At 37.8% G+C, this 23,600-nt stretch overlaps 1 protein-coding gene across 1 annotated transcript in view; it reads right to left on the bottom strand.

Moving 5' to 3' along the window:
• LOC140235714 (ubiquitin carboxyl-terminal hydrolase 34-like) overlaps positions 1–23,600 on the bottom strand; it is a 105,321-nt gene that overhangs the window by 33,853 nt on the left and 47,868 nt on the right. Inside the window, exons 25-48 of the mRNA XM_072315729.1 lie at positions 23,208–23,513; positions 22,654–22,842; positions 21,850–21,978; positions 20,971–21,231; positions 20,374–20,439; positions 19,736–19,810; positions 18,063–18,149; positions 17,099–17,317; positions 16,570–16,678; positions 15,870–15,994; positions 14,963–15,103; positions 14,175–14,371; positions 12,772–12,892; positions 10,015–10,198; positions 7,818–7,981; positions 7,161–7,373; positions 6,310–6,366; positions 5,230–5,307; positions 4,542–4,636; positions 3,878–4,047; positions 3,175–3,398; positions 2,328–2,381; positions 1,430–1,564; positions 399–539 (exon numbers count right to left, since the gene is read on the bottom strand). Of these exons, the coding sequence (XP_072171830.1) occupies positions 399–539; positions 1,430–1,564; positions 2,328–2,381; positions 3,175–3,398; positions 3,878–4,047; positions 4,542–4,636; positions 5,230–5,307; positions 6,310–6,366; positions 7,161–7,373; positions 7,818–7,981; positions 10,015–10,198; positions 12,772–12,892; positions 14,175–14,371; positions 14,963–15,103; positions 15,870–15,994; positions 16,570–16,678; positions 17,099–17,317; positions 18,063–18,149; positions 19,736–19,810; positions 20,374–20,439; positions 20,971–21,231; positions 21,850–21,978; positions 22,654–22,842; positions 23,208–23,513 (3,540 nt within the window). The remainder of the gene's footprint in view (positions 1–398; positions 540–1,429; positions 1,565–2,327; positions 2,382–3,174; positions 3,399–3,877; positions 4,048–4,541; positions 4,637–5,229; positions 5,308–6,309; positions 6,367–7,160; positions 7,374–7,817; positions 7,982–10,014; positions 10,199–12,771; positions 12,893–14,174; positions 14,372–14,962; positions 15,104–15,869; positions 15,995–16,569; positions 16,679–17,098; positions 17,318–18,062; positions 18,150–19,735; positions 19,811–20,373; positions 20,440–20,970; positions 21,232–21,849; positions 21,979–22,653; positions 22,843–23,207; positions 23,514–23,600) is intronic.

Here is a 23,600-nt window from a genome sequence, read left to right as displayed (position 1 = left end):
CCAGTGGGTCCAAATCAGAAACCTCAAGATGGAGGAATAGTAGTTTTATTCACTCAACCACAATGGTCTATCAACTTAGTACAGCTGTAATAGAAGTCATTTGTATTCTCCCCTCTCAGAATTTTTTTTTTCTTTGACAAAATGAAAGTGATACGGAAAAGAAAACATTAATCCCAACGTCTGGTATGGTCAGCTGACCTCTATGTGGGACAACATCACAGAAGAAATTTTTTGGTTTTTGTATTTTTATTTATTTATTTTTTTTAAATATCAAAGGCAGCACAGCAATACGAGTCTTAACCAAGATTTGTATGTTGTTGTTTTTTTCTAAATTATGAAATACATGATCTTTTGGACAGAATCTGTGAGAAAATAAAATCTTCGGTGCAAAGACGCACCTTTGAGGCGATGACTTGGACGTCCTGAGGGTCAGGGAGAGTGGCCGGCAGGAAGTTGCAGACCTGCCACATGAAGTTCATGTAGTTGAGGTCAAAGATGTAGCTATCCTGCAGGTACCTGGTGTTGTCCTCCCAGATCCACTGTTATCACAGGAGAGAATACTCATAGTCACTTCAAGAAAATATGATTTTCTTCAAGGATTGTTGGGACAAAACAGTTTGCAGAGTTTAGGTGCTAGCTCAGGTAGCTTTATGGGTGGGAGGAATTGTAAAGTGAGATTCAAATTAAGCCATACTGGTTGCAGAGCAACAGAGGGGCTAAGAAAACTAGATACTACATACCAGCAGTGCCAAGGTAAACACGGAATTAATATATGCATGGATTTCTTTGACTACCACTTCATGAACTAATTCTGCTTCTGAAAGTGTTTTACTGCCCATGAGAAAATCAAATCTATTACCAAACAAAGTTTTGCTGGATTTCAAATGAATATACTTTGCAGAGACTTGCAAATGAGTAGAAAATAGGAGAAATTCCAATATCAAATGCCAGGGCAGCCACTGAAATTTACTATTTCAAGGAGGAAGCAGATAATTTGATCAAAAAGAATATAACACAACTAATATATAAAATGAAAATCTGACGATAATAATCTGATGATAATAATAAAATACAGTTACAATATGGCAAAGATATATATGCATATCTTCAAATAGACAGAAATAGAGCATAAAACTACCTCTCCCACTTACCATTGTAACTGGTCATTGTGTATGTATGTCTTTTCACTTGCATATCTTGCCATTCAAAGCTATCTATAAGAGACTTGTGCATTTATATCTGGTATTTATATTATGATCTAAATTGGGCACAAATATTAATATTTCTAGGAACCAGATGCGCGGTATTGTAACACATCTCCCCTGGAAAATTTCATTTACACTGCTACATTTTCACTTTCAGTTATCGCTGCACTGAGCTGATGAATCTAGCATGACTCTGACTAGAGAGTTTGGCAAAGTTTCCTCACCTCAGATATTTCTTTGGGCAACTCAGTGGCAGTTTTTTCTGCAGTCTCCATGGCAAACGATATCCTTCTCTTCTCCCTTGATTTGTCATTGTCTGGTTCACACTGCTTGTAAAACAGCATGTATGCACTGTGTGTCTGTTTAAAAAAAGAGGACAAAAGGTGGACATAGACATTAGTGCCAATAAAATCTAGTGACACCATCCATTACTGCTGTACAGAGCACATACATGTATTATGCAAAATAAAGCCTGAAAGCAATGGTACCAACGAAAGAACATACCCTAGATTGCAGACACTTTCACACATCACTATCTTGCAATTACTCAGAGCATGAACATCACATTCTGCCATAACTGAATGATTACGCTTACTAACTGCATTCCATTATTTCAATCATGTTTTGTGCATTTAATCCATATTCACACAAGACATGGATGTATTATACATCTCCTACTCAGGGCGGTGATGTGGCTCAGCCTGTCTGCCTCACAATCCAAATGACTCTGCTTTGACTCCCACCGAATCTAGATGAGCAACGTTGTGTATAATCATACCCATTGTGTATAATCATACCGTCCCCTCTCATAAGAGGCAAAACACTCTGTTCCTTGGACAAGACATTAAATGGAGGTCCTGTGTGTGTGAGTTAGTCACAGATTGTGCTTATGTAAGATCCCACTTCATTTATTCATCTCAAGGAGCTTGGTGCAAACCTGGTGAAGTGGTCCAACCACCAACCCACACAAGAAATTGGGTGAATGTTGTCAACCCCTCACGGTTTGCCCCTGTTGACTACCAACAGTCAGTATATGGCATCCAGCAGGCACATTGTGCCATACGAAACAGAAGACTGCTCACTTAGGTATCGACAATGTAAAGTACTTATATGACAAATTACCTTTTCAAAGGAAAAATCCATGTACTTGTCTGTGACAGAATCGTACGTCTTGGTCTGAGGAAAAAAGGAAGATACTGAAGTCAGTACAAAAGAGAACCTACCACACTGTACTTTATCACAAACTAGAAATATTTCTAGAAGTAATGGAATCAATCTTTTCCATGGATGGACAATAACATAGCCATTAAGCTTCTAACACCATAGCAATAAGCTGTAAGCGCTTATGCATACCCAACCTACTATTTTCAACCTGACACTTGCAAATGATGGGGAAAATCACAATACTTGCTCCAGGCTCTAATACAAAATCACTTCATGTCACTCCAGACTGTCATTAGATTAGGGAGTTGTTTTGGAAGAACAAAGTCAACTACCATGTGATGAGATGCCAGCAAAGAAAAAAAAAAAATGGTCAGTGCAGATCAGAAACTTATAGTGGTCAATATGAAGTGAAAAAGGTAAACATTCATGTCTACAAAAACTTGTGTAACTGACAGAAGCATATTTCATACTGACTTTAATCTTTATGATGTTCCTTGGTAATTCTGTGAAACACTTCTCTCTACTTCTTCACTCTAATAATTTTCCATGAAAATAAATGAAATGCAACAGATTCAAAGAAGAAGGAATTATCTTTATGTGGTTCCACTATAACCACACAAAGAGCAACTCCCTCACCTGTTCTAACCCTACCCCCCCCCCCTCATAAGAACAATCATCCCAAGGAGACAAAAACTTTAATGCAAATATTAACATTTCACGAGAGACATGACAGAAATTCTTTGAACACTGTCTTCACAATGACCTTCCTGCTTTGAGGTCAAGCAAGATGAGCTGCAGTACTCACCGTCATCTCTCCCCCATAGCACTCAGCAGGCAGCTGTTTGGGGTCAAAGGGCTTGACCTCAGCATCATTGAACATGAACCATCGATCCTCCTCCTGGTCTCTATTGATGCGGTCCTGGATGAAGCTGTAGTAGTGACCGCCATCTGCTGTCCCTGTGTGCACAGTGACTCCTATCAGGTCATACAAGTAGCTCTGGTGCTGACCACCACTGCCAGATGGTGTATCTGAATATACAAGGGGTGCACATCACAGAAAGGATTTTGGGCAAATTTTATACTATTCAAATACAGTGACTTTAGACCAAAGCCATGTAGAGGGAAATGCATTCCATATATCAGCATTCGCAAACAGTGGAAACATGTGGCATGATGATTATCAATATTCCATGAAAAACCCACACACCTGTAATGTTTCACCTAATTGCCCAGTAATCCAATTCACAATAGAAATAAGAATGTAACTCAAGGAATTTGAAAAAAAAAAAAAACACTTATATTAAACAGTGCCAGATGTTGTTCAGTATGTCACAACATACAAAATAGATTTCTGTATTTCACACTTTAAATTCAAATCAACTCAAATTGGAGTCATAACTTGAGGGCACAAAAACTACAGACACACAGTGTCATTTCTTCATGTTTAACCGACAGTGTTACTGGCAGTCTTATATTTCAGAGGATTCATCTTGTCAGATTCTGCTCACCCGTTCCCCGACCCTTGTTGATAAGAATCTCCTCGGTGTAGCCTGACATGTCCAGTTGCCTTGGGAATGAGAAGTGAGTGTTGACCTTCTCCTTCATCATGGTGACCATGTTGAAGGTGTAGCGCATGGTGTTGAAGGACAGGATCTTGGGTAATGTCTTGAAGCAGGCCCTGGGCACAGAGTTAGATAGCAGCACATGAGGACAAGTTTGTAAATACACCAAGGCATTACTCTCCTAGATCTACTAAAGCTGGCATGACACTTATTTACTCTTATTTTACTTCAATGAAATGTAGCTCCGTCTCTATAGCTATGATTCTGAGAGGGAAATGTATTGGTATCATACATATTCACTTTACATGTCGACAATTAGAGAAAGGCCTACGTATTGAGATTAGCAAGAAATAGTTGCTCTATTTGTAGATATGGAAGTGCAGGTCATATGATTAGGTTTCAACTGTATCTATTATAAGGAAATCATGTCACGCCTTCATTAGAAATTAACAATGGGTGCTCTGTCAAGTAAAGGATCCTGTGTGATATTGAGTAACAACTGACAGACAAAAAACAAAAAAACAAAAACAAAAACAAAAACTAATTTCACGGGGATTATGCAAACATCACACAAGTACTGTAAGATCACTGTTCTGGGCTTCACACTCACCTCTTCTCAGCCCTGACTTTCTTCCCACACTGGGAGCATGTGTACATGTTGTCACCTTCTAGTGTATCCTTCACTGTCACCTCATCTAGGGATTCCTGATGGTAGGGTATGTACAATGAACAGTGGAGCATTAACCCTCTAGGCACAACTACATAAGAATACTACAAACACCTCAATGAACTTGCCAATAGTAGAGACAGGGTTATTGGAAGTGTAACAAATAAAAGGAATGTCCATGTATTCCTGGGTTAAACATCTCAATATCAGAACAGCAAGTTCATTCTAGGTACAATGTTTCCTTTGCAAGCAAGAAATTGATCACAAGTTTGTGATTTCATCGGTCACATACATGAGCAGCATCATACAAATCATTTGAAGTAGCCAATGAGTGCAAGACATTGTCAAGATGACGAGCCATAGATTTCCTCTTTCATTGTGCTCTTTTATCAACACTTTACTCACGAAAACAATGATCAAAGAATTCAAAAAATGTTTCCAACAGGTATCTCACACTTTAGATAATACTGGCAGAAGCAGACACACTACATGAGGGTTGCTGAATCCCTGGCACCCAACCTTTTTATACAGCACACAAACAGATGCAGACTTTGTACACCAAAAGCCCACTCTACAGATAATGCTGATATGTCCTTTGCAACAGATTGGAGTCAGTTGTCCTCACACTTACATAAAGATTCTTCATGTCGGCGACCTGACATCTGACTGTGAAGAACTCTTCCGTCGTCTGGCTTACATGAGGGCAGTCCTGAGTGGAGACAAAGTGGCAGGTATTGCAGTAGCCATCAAACAGGCTGCCATTGTTTACAGTAGTATAGTAGACTTGGAAAGAACATCAAGCTGTTCTTGGTGCAATGAAAATTCTTTCATGTACTACTACAAGATTATTACAGGACAGACCATATTGCTGAAACACAAATACATATATTGCAAACAAAATATAATGCTAGAAATTTTTCCTGACAAGGATTAGGTATGCTAGCAGCTTGTTAGATAAAGTAGTGAGAAATACACACAAACCACATTCCAAGTAATGAAATATGCTTGGTAAAAATGGGGTAAAAAGGACGGCTCTATACTATGCCTCTAGAGAAATATAGCAATAAAGTTTAATAAACCAGCCTGTTGTTAAGCAATTACCTTTGCACTTGTTTGATGAAAACAGATTTTTACTGATTAAAGGGGCTGTACAGTACTGGTCAAGGTGCGGATTCATGCTTTGAACATTCCTAAGTGAGATAATGAGATACCTCCTATGAAATATGAAAGAGCATGCAATTTTAAGAAGAATTCAACGTTTATTTGATGAAAATCGGCTGCCAAATGGCTGAGATATCCAAAAAAGTGCTAATAATAAAAGGCGACATGCCACAACTTTATTAGGATTTCTTTGTTTCACCTTGTTTTTGGATATCTCGGCCATTTCAAAACTGATTTTCATCGAATAAACTTTTGATACCCCTTAGAACCACATGCTCTTTGACATCCCATACAGTGGTTTCTGAATATCTCGCAAAACGTTGAAAGCTAAATCCTCACCTCGACCAGAACTGTACACACCCTTTAAGGACAGGTTTTCACAAAAACCTTTAATCATAATAGTGACAACATTCTATGAAGGAATTAACAAGTGCTGGCATGAACAAACACCTGAGAATACATGCAAGAAGGCATGCACTTTTTTTGTTTTGAAGTAAGATATCATAGGAAAAAAAAAAATCCATACAACCATGTGAGAGTGATTACTTACAAGTGACACCACGTTATTGGTAAGCTCTCCTTTGAACAAAGTGCTGACTGTTTCTTTCTGCAAAAGAAAATAATTATGAACAACACCAAGAATAAATGAGAAAATATTTGTTTCCAAACATGACATGAATGACATATTTGCATGAACATGAACTGGGAATATTTACTTGCACCTCTGTTGACAAAATAACATACATGACTCAATTTGACAGAGTCCCCAGTATCATAAATTACGCATTAGAGAGAAAAAAAAGGACTCAAGGATAGATGTGTGAAGAACTACAATGATCATAACGTGGATGTGACTATCAATAATCCATCACATACAGCCTACCAGTACATTTTCTTAAACATGCAATGTGATCCAAATATTGATTGAAGTACAATTTAAGTCTCAATCTATGACAGCACCCACTGCTACATGGTTCTGACATTAATGCAGATAAGAGGTGCAGTACCTGGGGTATATCATTATGCCCCTTTACCATGACTGCATTTGTTTATTTACCAGTAATAGTTATGTCGTGTATGTCTTATTGTTCTTGAAACTTGATGTTTAGTATCTATGATGATATTGTTGGATTTGATGTTCATTCTAGACCCATAGACAAACAGTCATATGCAACAGGCCTGCTGAGAATGGGAATAAAACTGTCTCCATCCCATACTATAAAATGTTTCTTGTCATGCAGTTTGCAGAAATGAAATGAATACACAAAATTGACACTAATACATAGACTCTACATGTTCATACTATGTCCTTTCAAGGGGCTAATTTGGAGAAAAAAAAAAGACCATGCCTTTTTATCACTGCATAGTAAACACTACCAGTAAACTAGCTACTTAACTCACCAGCTTGGGAGTAATCTCCTCCATCTTGCTGATGAGGTCCGTGAAGAACTCTGTCATGTCCTTCTGTTCAGCCGTGTTAAGAGGTTGCTTGTCCATGGTGTAGACACGGCAGAAGCTGCGGGGGTTGTAGGCCTTGCGCTCACTCTCCTGCAAGTAGGCAAACATGCGCTGGGTCTCACTCAGCACACTAGCATGCTTGCTGGCCTCGCTCACCTGGTGTGGGGGAGGGGGAGGAGGGTAGATGGAGACTGAATACATGGACACTCGGTGAATGCTGCAGTTAGCAATGGAAACTCAGTACAAAAAGGCCTCAAGGATCACAAAATTTCCTACAGTTCAGGAAGTATTTGGGTAAATCAGCAATCAAAACACCATGATGAAAAAAGAATCAGTGGGCTCCAAAAAAGGAGATTGTTATAGCAGATTATCAAACTTCTACTGTAATATAAGACTCGCTTTATCAGTTGTCTGCAAAAATCACCTGACATTGCAGCATGACTGCTATAGTATGAGGTAGTAGAAACCTAAGCATGAATGGAACACTGGAATGCCTAGACAGAGGCACACTCCTGTTATTATTATCATGAATATAGCAGCATTACTTTGGTTGTATCTGTTGCCCGGCATACAATATGTAGTCCTGCCTTCTTGCATTACCTTTGCCTCCAGAATAGGTGCTCTAGCCTCTGGCATCATGAAGAGCTGCTGCATGCATGAAGCCATGTAACAGGTGGCACCCAGGTTGGTAAGGCCAACGTAGCCACACATGGCACGCCGGTCTTCCTGGGGCCAGTACTCCCAAGGGTACGGTGGATGAGTGCCTGGTGGAGATGGGAGAAAAGAACAGGCCAGCAACAATGTCATATCTCCTTCATGAGGACCACACAATTGCCTGACATTACATTGTTCATGACCAGTGTAAGGTAAACATGCTGATTTCAGTGTAGAGTGTACCTTAACTAGTAAGATTTACAAGGTGTTGATATTTTTATAAGCAAATTACATACAAATCAAAATAAGTCACATACCCAGTGCTGGGAAAGAAATTATCATGACCTGTGTGAGATAAACACCCAACATCTTCTATGAATAGAAGACTTAACCAGACTTAACCCTAAAAAGGCCGAGGGGGTTTGAATCAAAACCCCCCTCCACATTTTTCGTGACTACATTAGTGTATTCTGTCGCACGAAATTTTTTGACCGCGCCGTTCGCTGACTTTTTACTTTCAAGTCTCGTGCATCTTTTGACACCATTTTCGCAAAAATCGTGCATACCGTTACGACGCTGCACGACCTTTTATACATGCCAGTCAGACCAAAAATGGCTCAAAAATTTGATTTTGTGTGTAAAGTCTATGCAAATGGAGTTTTCTCACCTTATTCATAAAGATATGATTATTTTCACTTTCATAGGCTGAAATCAATTAATTTTAGCATAATTATGCTTGAAAAAGGTTCTGTCATAAATTTTGCGAAAAAAATAAAACAAATGGTCGAAAAACAAAAAAATACATAAGACACTCATAAAACAATAAAATACATAAGAAATTTAGTTTGATACCGGATTTTTTTTTTCAAGTACATTGTTAGGAATGCTACAAAGAATGTTATCACCAAAAATTAGGATTCTAGGAGCTTTACTTTCTGATTTCGAGCAAAATGTATGATTTTATGCATATATTAGCATAATTAATTAGTATAATGAAAATTTCTATTTCTTTTTGTATAATGTGGTAGATTACGCCACAGGTAATGCATGTGCCAATTTTCATGATGACTGCACGATCGACGGCCGATGTACACTTGTCAGTAGAATTAACCCACTGAGGACGAGTCCCGAGTATTCTTAGGCAAGTGTCTATGGAAAATGCGTGTCAGCAAAATTAGCCCATCCTCAACAGGTTAACATACAAATGATGCACAAGTCAGAGTGGATCGGTAAGAAATGAATGCGCAAGTTTAAAGGGGATGGCTAGTAACTGATCAGTGGGAATCAGTGGGAATGCTGGGGGATGATTGTTCCAATTTTTGTGGGATTCATTTAAGAGTATACTATATATCTATTGTTTTGTGAAAATTATTTGCTTCAGAATGGTCTCATATTCAAGTAATGTGCAGTTTCATGGTTCCAGGCTAGCATGCCTGTACAGTGACGGGGCATTAAACTGCACATTACTTGAATATGAGACCGTTCTGAAGCAAATATTTTTCACACAACAATAGATATATAATGTACTCTTAAATGAATCCCACAAGAATGGGAACAATCATCCCCCAGCATCCAACTGATTCCCACTGATCAGTTACTAGCCATCCCCTTTAACTTTGGAACTGTTTAAACCCACTCGCTGCACTCGTGGGTTTTAGACTGTTTTCAAAGTTAAACGAGAGCATCCAATTCTCACTGATCCATGAATTAGGCCTGTGCGTCATCTGTTTTATAAATGGGCCAGTAACTTCATAAAATTCAACCTTTTTCCCTATCATGTGTCTAGTACACCTACAACACTATACACAGCTTGAGCCATGCACTTCAGATTTTATCAAATGCATAGCTCAGTGTAGATCAGTAAATATCAATGCATGATAACTGATTAATCAAGATTGCAGAGATTCTAAAGCCCATTTTATAAAATCCATTGATATAACAAAATTCAAAGTAAAAACAGTTAACACTAGTTCTTCCAGTATGTAAATATGCAAAGTTGTTGATACATGAGCATGGCTTTCCTGTCATTGTTACAGTGGTATTGATGGCATTATTGTTGTTATTGGTGGTGGAAGTGGCATTTATGGTGGTGGGGGTCATGGTTGCTGTTGTACTTGTGAAGAAGCATATGTGTTGGGCTTACTGGGAGCATGCTGCTGAAACATGAGTTTGTGGAGGAGGATGTAGTTTGCCTGGCACTCCCTGGCCAGCTCCAGCAAGAGGTCAAACCCCGCTAAGCGACTCGTTCTTGACTTGCACTTGGGAAGATTTTTGTGACCAGGCGTTGGCAGGGCAAACAGACAGTCAAATATTGACTTCACAAATACCTGGTGCCAGAATAAACAAAAGATTTAATCATGTCATGAAAAGCAAAAGAAATTGCACATGGTAACATGATAATAAAAAAAAAACTAGAAATGTCGCTACAGCGACTGGTTATACCCCCGCCAAACAACATTTCATAAGCTTTGGTCAAAACAACATTTCATAAGCTTTGGTCAAAACAACATTTCATAAGCTTTGGTCAAAAAACTGAGGAAGTAATTAAATCCGCAAGATCTTTCCTTGATCTTCTGCCATTAATATGCCGTTACCATGGCAACGTACTTTCGGGTACTGTCGAAAAATGCGTCTTGCACATCTACAACCAAAGGCACACATCTGTACCAAGTTTCATGGAAATTGGGCAAAAACTGAGGAAGTAGTTTGCAACACAAAATTTTCCATCATTTTGGCTCATAATATGTGAGCTGTTACCATGGCAACATACTTTTTGTCACTGTCAAGAAATGTGTCATGCTGACCTATATCCTAAGACAAACATTCAATATGAATTCCATGAGAATTGGAAGAACACTGATGAAGCAGTTTTGCCATGAAGCATTTTGCCCTATATTTTACCAATAACATGCCGTTACCATGGCAACGCACACTTTTTGCCACTGCGGAAATATGTGTCTTGCACATTAACATATTCAGATGAACATCTGTACCTAATTTCATAAAAATTGATCAAAAACTGTGGGAGGAGTTCGCGACGCAAGATTTGTACCCATTTTTGCCCATAATATGCCGTTACCATGGCAACGTACTTTTGGGTACTGTCAAAAAATATGTCTTGCACATCTACAACCCAAGGCACACATCTGTGCCAAGTTTTATGGGAATCGGTTGAAAACTGAGGAAGTATTTCACGACGCAAGATTTGCAACGGACCGACCGACCGACCGCCCGACCGACAGCCCGACCGCCCGACCGTCCGCTGATTCCTATATACCCCCTTCAAACCTTGTTGGCGGGGGTATAAAAAAAAAGAAATCATCCTACCATATATTTGAAATATGTGCATGTAAAAGAGAATACACTTGTGAAATTTCACCTCTGACACATTCAAACACTTGCCCTACTGTTACAGGCAAATTAATTACCATGATATGTAGTGGTAGGCATAAACATTCTCCACAATGTGAAGTTTGTCACAAAGACACATATGTCTAGACTTCTATAATCTATGGTTGGCATAATACAAGTCAAAGGGTCTACAAACTTACTTGTAGTTTGTATGTAATTGTGGATGTAATTCTTGTTAAAAGTTGCAGCTGTAAAGAAGTGAACTTGGGGCATGTTGCATGTTGTTGAAACATAACTTTTCACATGGATGCTGTTAAAGCCCAGTCACACAGCGCTTTACAGCTTAATCATGGCCAAAACACGTCAAAAAGTGGTCTCCCGTGAAGCAGACGATGTTGTTCGCGTTGATGTCCAGTTTAAGATGAGCTACGGTTGATTTATAGACGTGGCAGGACGCAGGGAAAAATCGGAACGGCGTCGGACGCGGTAAAAAGTTTTGAACTGCTAAAAATTTTATTCCGCGGACAACCATGGGCGACACGTGGTAAAGACGTGCAACACACGTGAAACACACATGATAATTTGTGTTCCGGCAGTGATTAAAACTTGGGGAGACGCGGTAAGACGCGAAAGTTTAGCGGTCTGTCACGGGCAGAGCACAGCCAAACCAAAATTGACCAAAAAATTACCACTTACGACCACGTCCACCAGATTTTCATTACATTTTGTACGCCATTTGGACGTGGAGTCCTGTGTGACCGGGGCTTTACTTAGAACACTTGCCACAATAGTTCATAAAGATAAATAAAGTTGAACACAATGCACTTCTGAAAGAAGCACAGTAAGTCATCTTTCCTACATGGCCCTGATGTGGTGGGGAGGTATCTTTGTGTACCAATCAAGCCTTCTGATAGGACTTTTTTTTTCTTTCTTTTTTTCATGTCAACCTTGGGCACTGGCTTATTGTAACTGTCCATAAGAGCATTCAATGTTTCAATATCATCATTGATATCATAATCTTTGCTGGATTAAAAACAAGAGGGAATGGAAAATTGAAAATTATTGAAATAGCTCTACTAATCAATTCAATCATCTTTACAGATATATTGAAAAATTATAACAAGTTTACACAACAAAAGTGAGTAAAACAAAATTCAACATTTTAAAGTCAGTCAATACTACCATAACTGTGATGGCATGAAGGAAAAATATAAGCATAATATAGACTAGTTCTATAAATATGCTATACATACAGCATTGAATTACTAGATTGCTTCTGAAATTCTTACCAATATGTAAAGAAATGTGACGCAAAATCATACTTATCTAATATTCTATCAACAACAAAAAATCAGAATTATACAGATACTATATTTGTTGAAATATACATTAAAAAAAATAAATTATTGTGAACATTTGCAGACAGAGCTAAGTGATCTAAATGGAAATCTCCATAAATAAGGTATGATAAATACAGCAAATGTACCACGTATGTAAAGAAATAGTGCAAAATGAGCTACATGTATCAATTAACGAAGAAACAACCCACCTGTCCACCCTCACTGAACTTAAATGGTGGATTGTGTTTGACTGCTGCAGTGCATAACTTGAGCAGTCCAGCTAAAGCCAAGTCTTCTACAGTGTTGTGCCTGCCCTCCAGAATTGGACGACTGTCAAAGAATAACCACAACGGAAATACCAAATGTTATCTGAGTAGTGTACACCCAAGCTATAGAATATAAAAAGCTGCTCTCTTAACTCTTTATGTGCCATGGTGGAAACCCCTGTGTGCCACATTATTCTGAGACACCAACGTAGTCATGCTTTGAGAAATCATTCTGCTTTTCAAGTTTATGTAACTTCCACAGATTTTTGTTAAGCTGGACATGCAGTAAGTAAAATTGTACAGAAAATGTCAAGCTATGATTTGTTGTAAATTGTATGACAAATCAATGATTGTTTTTCTTTGAAATGACCAGTAGCTACATTACTGTAAAGACGTGACTTTTGCACAAAAAACAGTGTCAAAAACGAAGAATTTACACGCACATCTGTTAGGGAACACCGCTTGATAGTCAATCACCAAATAAAATGCAAGCTATGTGTGAGATGAACGGAAGTACGAGAAAGGCTTTCATTGTACTGCGACATTTGGCGATTTATCGATCGGTTTGGGCGGGTTTGTGGGTTTGAGCAGAATATGCGAAGTTGGCATGCCGTCGACTGAGTCAGACGTGCGAACGTGGCACATAAAGAGTTAAATACAAACTGAACATTACCCTGTGGCTATTAATTGCATCAATCTGCTTCCAACATGTTTTGCAATTATCTATAAATCATACAAACATCTTTTGATTACCAAAGTACTGCAATATTTGAAATGCAAACATCAACTGGAATGACTTCTTATTCCATTAACCCTTCATTTGACCAAGGTAATTTGATTTGTATACCATACTGACCATCCCAACATGTGGTTCCGAAAAGTTTGGTCTTTTTCTTTGAATTGCAGCATACATACACTAACTTTACACAAAGAAATTATGGTATATATCTATTTTCTGGAGTTGACTGCATATACAATCCCTCAATGACTAAAAAAAGATAAATCAAAAGAATGTACTTAATATAAAAACCCAGATAAATGTGTGACTAAAATGAAGATTAATCAAGGTTTATCAAAGGAACAGAACAAATTTCCTTTTAGCAATAAGATATTTTCTCCCTATTGGTATGATTTCTTCCAGTAAACATTGGTAATATCGCTGAAAACATTTGTGTAAATCAAATATCTCTGCTGGTTGTTGTTGTTGGTTTTTTTTTGTTTTTTGTTTTTAAATTACATCAGTAACACAAGAAAAACTGAAAATAAGATGTAGGACAAAACACAACCCCTTGGACCCAGTCTACCCTAAATTACTCAAGCATCATCCTATTGCTATGATAACTCACTTCTCAATTTGTTGAGCTAGATGCCTGGTAAAGGAGTCCAGCTGTGCATTGACCTTTTCGGGGTCAATGCTGCACACACTGGTCGAACCTGCCTGGGGGCTGTCTCCCTGCCAGTGGAGGTTGTCCATCAAGAGGCATAGCAACCAGAAGTAATCACGGCAGCTTGGGATGCTGTCATCACACCCTTTGTCACCGCCCTGTGGTGGACAGACAAGACATTATTTAGTGAAAGCTGATAAACATTACAACTAGTGACTCAGCTGTTGACAACCCTTTAAGCCTTCTTTCAGTTCCTTCATACAAAGATATTGTCAGTGTAAGAGAAGAAATTTTTCCCCAAATCATTTTTTCCCCCTGAATAATGACAATAATAATAAAAACAATAATAATAATAATAATAATAATAATAATAATAATAATAATAATAATAATAATAATAATAATAATAATAATAATAATAATAATAATAATAATAATAATAATAATAATAATAATAATAATAATAAAATAATGATAATAATAACAACAACAACAACAACAATAATAATAATAATTGCATTTACATGTTGCTTTATGTAGGTGTTTCTAAGCATTTAAGAGAATCTAAGCTATTCCTCATATGCTAAAATCGACAAGAATGTCTATAACAAAAGTCCATGAGATCATATGACAAAGGCCAAGTACGCCAGAGTAAGTTATGTGGTTCATGACACAAGATATCAGAGAAGACATTCTACATCGAAAAAGACTTTGTGTGTTGATCATCATTCAGCAGACTCCCTACATACCCTCTTTGGCTGGATGTTGAGCGCTGTGTCCAGAGAAGTAAAGAGACTTTTGAGGAGAGACCAGAGAAAGTGCTGGCAAGATAGACCCAGCCCCTCACACAGTCTGAACAGGCCATCACACACCTCACGTCGGATGTACAACTGCAAGAGTTTTTTGTCAAAGGAGAAAAATGGCTGAAATCCAAACCAGAACTACCTTGGGTCAAAGAGTTAGGAATTATTAAATCTGTAGCTTCCCTTCCCTCTAAAAACCAGTCTAAAATTGGGATAAGCTTTATTATTATCATCAATATTACTTTTATTAAAATCTATACTGTTAACGTTATGATGATGGTGATGTAGATCATGATCATAACAACTGGTCTACACTTTTCTATTGCATATTTAGATGCATTTGGATTTCCATTATTTCTCTAATGTGTTTATTTGTGGAAACATCAAAGTACACACGTAACTTGTGATAGGTGCCTTTATTTGTCATTAGTTATGTTACACTTCACAGGCATCAAATTGAAAATCAGTGTGAGCAGTTTGATGACTTAGGATCTATTCATCTGTCGCCAGACTATGACTATTCAATGACCATTCCTGAACACTTTCATAATGACTGTAGTATGAGACTTCTTTCATTTCTGTGACTGGCAAAGTTGACTTAGATTAAATTGCTAAATATGACAATTACATTTCTAACAATTTCTTCTCCACGACAATATTTGCATACTATAAACAACGTATACTGGTAATCCATTCATACTTAGAGAACATCCTCTTTACTATTCTATTTCAATTGTAAAGAGTGCCCAGCAGGAGCATGGACAGTAATTCAGTTGTTAATCATCAATGCTACAAGTATGAGAGATGTCTCAAAACTACAGAGTATTGCAAAAGACCTATGTCTTGAACCTACCTCGTTGGTCTGCAGCACCAATCTCTGCAACCATTGGTCAAGCTTGCTGTATTGACCTATGGCCATCTTGACCTCTGGGTCACTCGACGCCCAGGACACCAACAACTTCATGGCATAGTGTACAACTGGAAATAAAAAGAAATAATGAAATGGTTAGCCATTTATTCGAATTGCAGGTTGACAATGACTCCTACAAATTGCAAGCTTTTAGCCAACTTTCCTTCTGAGTGCATTGTAAACACAATACTTATCATGCACGTAAGATTGAATATAAGATTGTTTTAGATAGATTTCATTCATAGGAAATTTCAGTGACTTTTGTGCTTCAGAACAATTTTCTCCATATGTACTTGATAAACCTTAAATCCATAAGACCTTCACATAGGATATTACTGTACCCAAGAAACCTCCAATAAGTCAAATGCAAATATCTTCAGAACCACCATTCAAAATATAAAGACATAAGCATTTCTCTTCTGATGCATTTACACACATGACAAATAAACAGAGGCTAACATGAATCTAAACTTTGTTCACTGTGAGATTTCCTAAAAGCCTTAAAACAATTACGTGATCTTGACCTTCTTATCAGACCTAAAAATCACATATCTAACCAGGTACAAGGCTGTCACACATATTTTATCCCATCAGCCTGCCCCCATTTCAGAATGAGAGTGATAATAAGAGAGAGTGTGTTTACCCCAGTAGCCAGCCTGCATACGTGTTGAGTCTCCTGGGAAGGCAGCCTTGTAGAGCACACTCATCAGCCTCTCCAGAACGCCAGGCTGCGACAACAGGTCCTGCATGATCTGATGTTGCAGAAGAATACAACCTTTAATATTAAGACTATGGATCGACAAAACATACCCTTTACTCTCATCAAATAAGATCAACAAAATAAAAAAATCTCAGAAGTGGTTGGATTTAAGAAGAAGCTGCACGAATGAATTGGACCCACAACAAGAAAAACTGCTCAGTTATCCTGTAAGATATAACTTTGTAGACTCCCTTTCAAATAACTCCACTTGATTCTACTAAAATGTAAACACACAAAAACACAAATAAATAAATAACAGGGTCAAATTAAGAGGAGATATTATCTATCTCATGGCCAAACAAATAAGCAGTTTGCTATGATAGATTTAAAAGAGAGAGAGAGAGAGACAGACAGATAGACAGATGATTGCAGTACATAAATTGTGATAAAATGAGATGGGATGTCATCTTACTGCTGAGAATCGGACCATCAGCCGACCGGAGTCTGTGCTATCCCTCCTAGATCTGGCAGTTCTGGCCCTCTTTCGTGGCACCTCCTCCCCGGATGATGACGATGACGAGGGTGGCTCATCAAAAACCTCATCAATGTCCCCACTTGTTTCACAAAGGGCCTCCTCAGAGGCAAACTCATTGATCAACTTCAGCACCGATGCAAGACACTCCTGCTGCCACTAGATATGATCATAATAAAATCAAGGATATTCAATAGATGATCTTCAAGTTCCTTGTGTTGTTACCACTGTTCAAGGACAAACATTCTTTTTCTAAAAAGCAGCAGCAGTTGCTCTTTCTTGTGAACTTTCTCATGATTAAGTGGAGTTGGACATTTTGAACTTTTAAAAACTTATACCTCTTTCATTTTGGTGTGTGTAAGAAATTTTTGGTCATGGCCATGTCAACACTGGTATCTCTTTCTCACTAAAGCCAAGTGTTTCTTGGAACAAACTCCTCACATGCTCTTTATATCAAACTGACATTTTTCTTTTAAAAGCAAATTTTGCATGAGTGATTTGACATGTCTTCAAAGCTGTACGAGAACAATGACTGAAATACATCTTCTTTTTTTATGATTGAGATGTATCTTCAGTAGAGTAACAGAAAGAAAGAATGCCTTATGATTGAAGACAGAGGGGATGAACACCAGTGTCAGTATGTATCTTCCTGTCAAAAATGGATGTATCACACAAGCAACTTTTCTTAATCACCAGACTATCATACCTGTTTAACCATACCCACTGGACAACATACTCATACCAATGACTTAATGACATTTACACAGTGGTAGCAATCTTACAATTCCTTTGATTTTGCATAATTTTTTCCCTTATCTCTTGCTTTTAAGTCAATTTCTCTACTCAGAAATAACTCTTTCTTTATATTTATGCTACACATAAAGCATATTCTAGGAGGACTTACAAAGTTCCACTGTTGGTCATCTCTAGTCTCCAGACAGGCTGACATAAAGATGCCAAAGAGATGCTTTAAGCCGCCGCAGCTGATAAACTGTAAACAGCCAGACAAACAGAAAATAAGAATTGGGACATTCTTACACAATAACACTGGAAATACAAAAAAAAAAATAAATAAATAAATAAAATAAAAAATAAAAATGAATAACATAATTTGTGGAACATAGTATAAATGCAACAATTTTAGTTTTAGCTATCATCATGCACATTTTTTTTATGATGAAATGATAGAGAATGCTTCCTATGCATTAATTCATGATAAAATTATCAAAATGATTGATTAACTTGATTAGTTTTCTTTATTTATTAAAAAAGATCTAGAAGTCACAAAAGTAGCTAGTTTCAGAGCTATTTCTCCTGATGGCAAAAGCAAATAGACATCTGACATAATGATATAGAGTATAATCATAGCTCTGTGTAGTACAGCTATCCAGATTGCAAACATTTTCCTCATTATGGGAAAAAAATAATACATTGAAAAAGACCTAAGCTTCTTCGGGAAACATTTTGCATCTGAAGTATATACCACTAGTGAGACATAGAATGAACTGCAAATGCTTAGACTGGTCCTACTGTGGGACAAGGATCTTCAGTTCTGTGCATCTGAAATTCTATAAAAGCGGGGAATTTGTGCAAGTAAGTTTTTACACTCCAACAAATATGAACAATTCTAACTTAACCCTAACTAGGCCGGGCTATTTAGGTAGTTGATAGAGCCGGGGGGGCCTCCCAGGCCCCCCCTCCAGATCTCGGCCGTCGACCGCGCGATCGCGACGAAAATTGGCACACACATTGCCTATGATGTAATCTAAAATACCATGAAGTTAATTTTTCAAAAAATTATCATTTATGCTAAATTATGCTAATTTATGCATAATGATGCATGAAATCAGACTATTTAGTATAAATCACAAAATAAAGCTCAAAACAGGCACATTTTTTGTGTAAATATTCTTTTTAGTGTCCTTAGCAAATGTAATGAAAAAAAATTGTGATATCAGAAAAAATTCTTAAGTATTTTATTGTTTTTTTGAATTTCTTATGTATTTCTTTGTTTTTCGACTTTATGTTTTTCATTGTTTTTTCGATAAAATTTGTTCGCGACATCGCTCCAAACAAGAAAATATGTTATTCATTGATTTTAATCAATAAAACACCCAAATAATTATGCTTTTATGAAATTTGCCTGCAAGCACAGTTTGCATTGAAATTGTACACGAATTCACGTTTTTGAGCAATTTTTGGTCTGACATGTATGTACATATTTATGCGTAACTTCGGAACCGCGCGCCCGGGCGTCGCAAATTTGGTGTCAAAAGATGCGCGAGACTTGAAAGAAAAAAGTCATGAAACGTCGCGGCGATAGCTTTTTGCGATTGCGATACATCGCGCGGAACGTCGAGGGGGGGCCTCGGAGGCCCCCCCCCCCCCGGCCTAGTTAGGGTTAATCTAAAATTAATTTTGGTGCCTTTTGATACATCAATTGTGATGATATTGATTCATACAGGCAAATCACAGTAAAAAAAATAATTTGTAAATTTCTATTCTCATGCTGGCATTCCATAGAGCACAATTATTCTACATTCACTGTAGTGTAGGCAGGTTAGATACTTATTTTACCATTGCACTCCATGATCTGTGACTCAACAGGTCCACTTCTGTGTCCATCTCACTCAGGTGTGTATCACTCTTACTCTGCAGCAGACAACAAACATATCACAAATAGTCCCTGACTTTTTCCAAGGAAAGGATAATTCGTTGAAATATATGGCTCTATTTACTATGTGAAGAAAGTCACAATTTGGTCACCACCTCAAGCTAATAGATTTCAATGAGAGATGCAAGAAAGTGTTATTAAAAGATCTTACATGAAGAATACATCAATCATTAATGAACTAACCTGTATCAATGAGCTGTATCAAATGTGTATGGCTGAACAGTGAGATCCTATAATATTCAACACCATATGCCTGAGTACATTTTAAAATGTGTAGCGCCTTAAAAACCATACCAACCAACATATATCTTGCCTCATTCCATAGAAAATTCAAACTTGTAGCCTAGTTAAGATCTGGGCTTTGTTTCTTACATTTGGATCCTTTTGAGCTGGAAATTTCCTGTGAGAGGTGCTTAAACATACAAATCAAAGCTATCCTTTGTTTGTATGCATCTAACCAGCAGTGCCTTTTATCATTCAGGAATACTGTCAGGAAATAGATGTGAGCTTAGAGAGAATTGTATACATCCTATGTCAATACCTTCTTGGATTTCAACACTCCCACCTCATTGGTACCCAGCATATGATCACCGGAAACAAGACATGCCTGACGAAAAGAAAACAGAGAACAAATAAAAAGTGTAACACACAAATGCTCACTATCTACTCATCTAAGAGACGATGGCAGAACATTACTGACACTTTTGATCAATTCATTAAATCGAGGCAGTAAAAATACAAGTACTGTCCATGCCATTTTTGTTTTTGTTTTTAATCGGGCTTGTATGACAACATTGAGTGAACAATTGTTTGATCAAGAACCAGAGACAGAATTACAAGTATGCATCATTCCTATTCAAGAGAAAAGTCAATGCTTTTCCTGCCTCTGAGACAATATATAATGCATATATGCCATGAGAAGCAACATTTTTACAAATTGTTATCTTGGTAAATATCTGTAGGCTTACAAAATTTTGAAAAATAAAAACAGCACAAACTATAAGGCTTATACAAAAATTGTTTCAGACACAGCAATCCAAGGTGAAAAACATACATAAATTAAAAAGTATATTATCAAAGAAACCTCATTAGCTAAATTTGATAGGTATTTGCCAGAGAGCTGGGACAATATACTCACCGTAGATTTACTCCGTTGCTTCTTGGCTGGCTGTCCCAAGGCCTCAATGATTTGTAGAGAATAGAGCAGTTTGTGGGGCTTGTTCTCTGTCAGCAGCTTAGCCCAGTCCACACTGACAGGGGCAACCTCAGCAGCAGAGTTTGTGTCTGATGATTTTGGATCCTTCACTTTACTCATCATGGATGATGATGATGATAACACTTCCCTAGAATCTCCTGACTTATGTTTGCTGACCTCTCGTTTCACTTTCAATGCAGGGAGCTTAAAGCAAAAGAAAAATTAAATAGCAAATAATTACTCTACAACTTCCTCTGGCTTTTTCCTCTTGATTTTCTTTGTAAATTTCATTTCGATTTCACTTCATTCTTCTTCACAGAGTGGGAAATAATCTTTTCACTCCATTTCAAATTCCTTGTAGATGTTGATGTAACACTTTTTGTTCAGATACCAGGCACTGGTTAAGATATTAGTACTCACTACATGAAATTTCAGGGTACGTTCGTTTCATGACAAAATTGGTTCAACAGAATCATTTATTAGAGACTATTTCTCTGAAATCCATTGCTGACTGGAACAGGGTGGTCATGTATTAACTCTGTGGGGACTTACCAAATCTTAGAGGCAACAGGTTAATCTCATACAGAAACAACATGCATATCCTGGCAAGTGGCAACAATTTTTTTTTCCTACTCAACAGATAAGAAGGTAAGGGTGTTTCCATCAACTCTTCATGCTAAATATCATGTCATGCTCTATATCATGTTATGGAAAAGTGTCAATCCACTACTCGCCAAAAGAGCCAAAGTAAATTTGAATATGTGAAATTATGATTTCCCAGAGACAAGAGATGGTATATTTTCCGCTGTGTAGACTGTATACCTTATCAGCTGGTAATGTTTTGAACCCATTCAGCACATCTGGACTTGTGGGAAGCAGCATTAGAAGATCCCAAACATTTCTGGACAGCATCTGTGCTCGGCTGACCAAATCTCTCTGTGCTTCTTCCTCCTGTGGAGAAAAGACAAAAGATGAATGCAATTTTCTATGGTATCTACAATTGAAAAAAAAAAATCTTACAGAACACCTTTCATTTTGCGAAAGAGATTATGGAGTCTGCATAGTCCTGCAAACAAAAAGCTAGAAATGAACAAAGGATATAGAATATAAATTTTATGCAATCCCATCATTATATATGCTATTTTTCAGGCAATTCTTCTTTTCTTCTTTTTTTTTTGGAATAATACAAAGTTTATAAAGGCATGTGTGAAAAATTATTGTTTGGTTGTCACATTACATTTCATTCAGGTGCTGCTAGTGTATGGCACACAACTGGTCTTACTTCATTTATTCATTCATTTATTGTACATCTTTAATAATAAAAGGTTAACAATTCCTTAAATACACATCACAGTGTTAAGTGTCCAGCTTTTCATCTAGCTAGAGTTCATTCACCTGCTGCGAGTGTGTGATGGAAACAAACGTGATTCTCATAATATTTAGAGACCATTTGAATTGTTAAATTGCAAAGCATCATTGTGAAAACTCATTGGCATTTGGTCACAACTGACTTTTTTCCAGCTGCAGGCTTGCTGGTCACAAAACTGGCTTAAAATATATAAACAACACTGACAACAAGGTATCAATTTCACCCCTGAAATACAGAAGGTCTCCATGAGAACTGACCAGCTGGTCATCACACTTGAGTTCATTAAGCTGCTGTAGTAAGTTGAAAAGGCAGCCAAAGTGGGGTTCTTCCAGTAGGAGCATCATGGGTAGCTTCTCTCTTGGGGGTGGTGGCAGACACGACGCTGGCTGGTCAGCCCCCTCTCGTTTCCTCTCCCTCCTTATTGCTCCAAAGGACACAAAAACCAGCTGGAATGTCAATCAGAGAAGGCAATAAGCAACATTTTTGTAATTTAATAATTCTTTGAAGGTAATGGTGTAGTCAACATTTGCTACTTTAAAAGCCATGGAAATCTGTAAGAGGATGTCTTAATAACAAGAGGTAATCTAATCAAACTATGGATAGCAGAAAGATTTTCAAAGGGAATCAATGTTTTCATAACAGTTGGCAGCGCTGTAGTAATGACTATAAAACACACAGTACATTTTATCAGAAACTGGGGGAGGGACAATATTCATGGAGATACACATTCAAGCAAGCCATGTCCACAAACTAACTCAGATTTAAAAGTTATAACTGCCTGATTTAACAAGCCTGATGTTGCCTCACTAACCCTAGCATCATTGAAACTCATCTCCTTCAGGGTTTTCTCATCGAGGTCTGGTATGAGTTCGTGCCCAGCAGAGATCATCCTAACTGGGCCAGGTATCATCGGCAGGGAGGAAGACGAGGAGGAGGAGGATGTCGATGTTCCTTGCTCGTCACCGGTACCCTTCTCCTCCGGTGCTGTAGCTGCATACAAAGCACTAAGCTGTGCATTGCCCTCTGGAGACTGCTGCTGAAGAATTTTGCTGCAGACGTGGGTTACCTCGGCACGGAGGTCAGCGACAAGATCCGAGAGGTTCATTTCCAGTGTGAACTATGGGCAAGAGTATGGATCACACAAACAGGCACTGAAAAGAAGGCACGCGCGAGACAGCTTTTGTTAAAGGACAGAATTCACTCT

Source organism: Diadema setosum, chromosome 1 (genome assembly GCF_964275005.1).
Source record: "Diadema setosum chromosome 1, eeDiaSeto1, whole genome shotgun sequence".
NCBI classification, from domain to species: domain Eukaryota; kingdom Metazoa; phylum Echinodermata; class Echinoidea; order Diadematoida; family Diadematidae; genus Diadema; species Diadema setosum.
The sequence above is the reverse complement of the archived record's forward strand: the minus strand, read 5'-3'. Positions and strand labels throughout refer to the sequence as shown.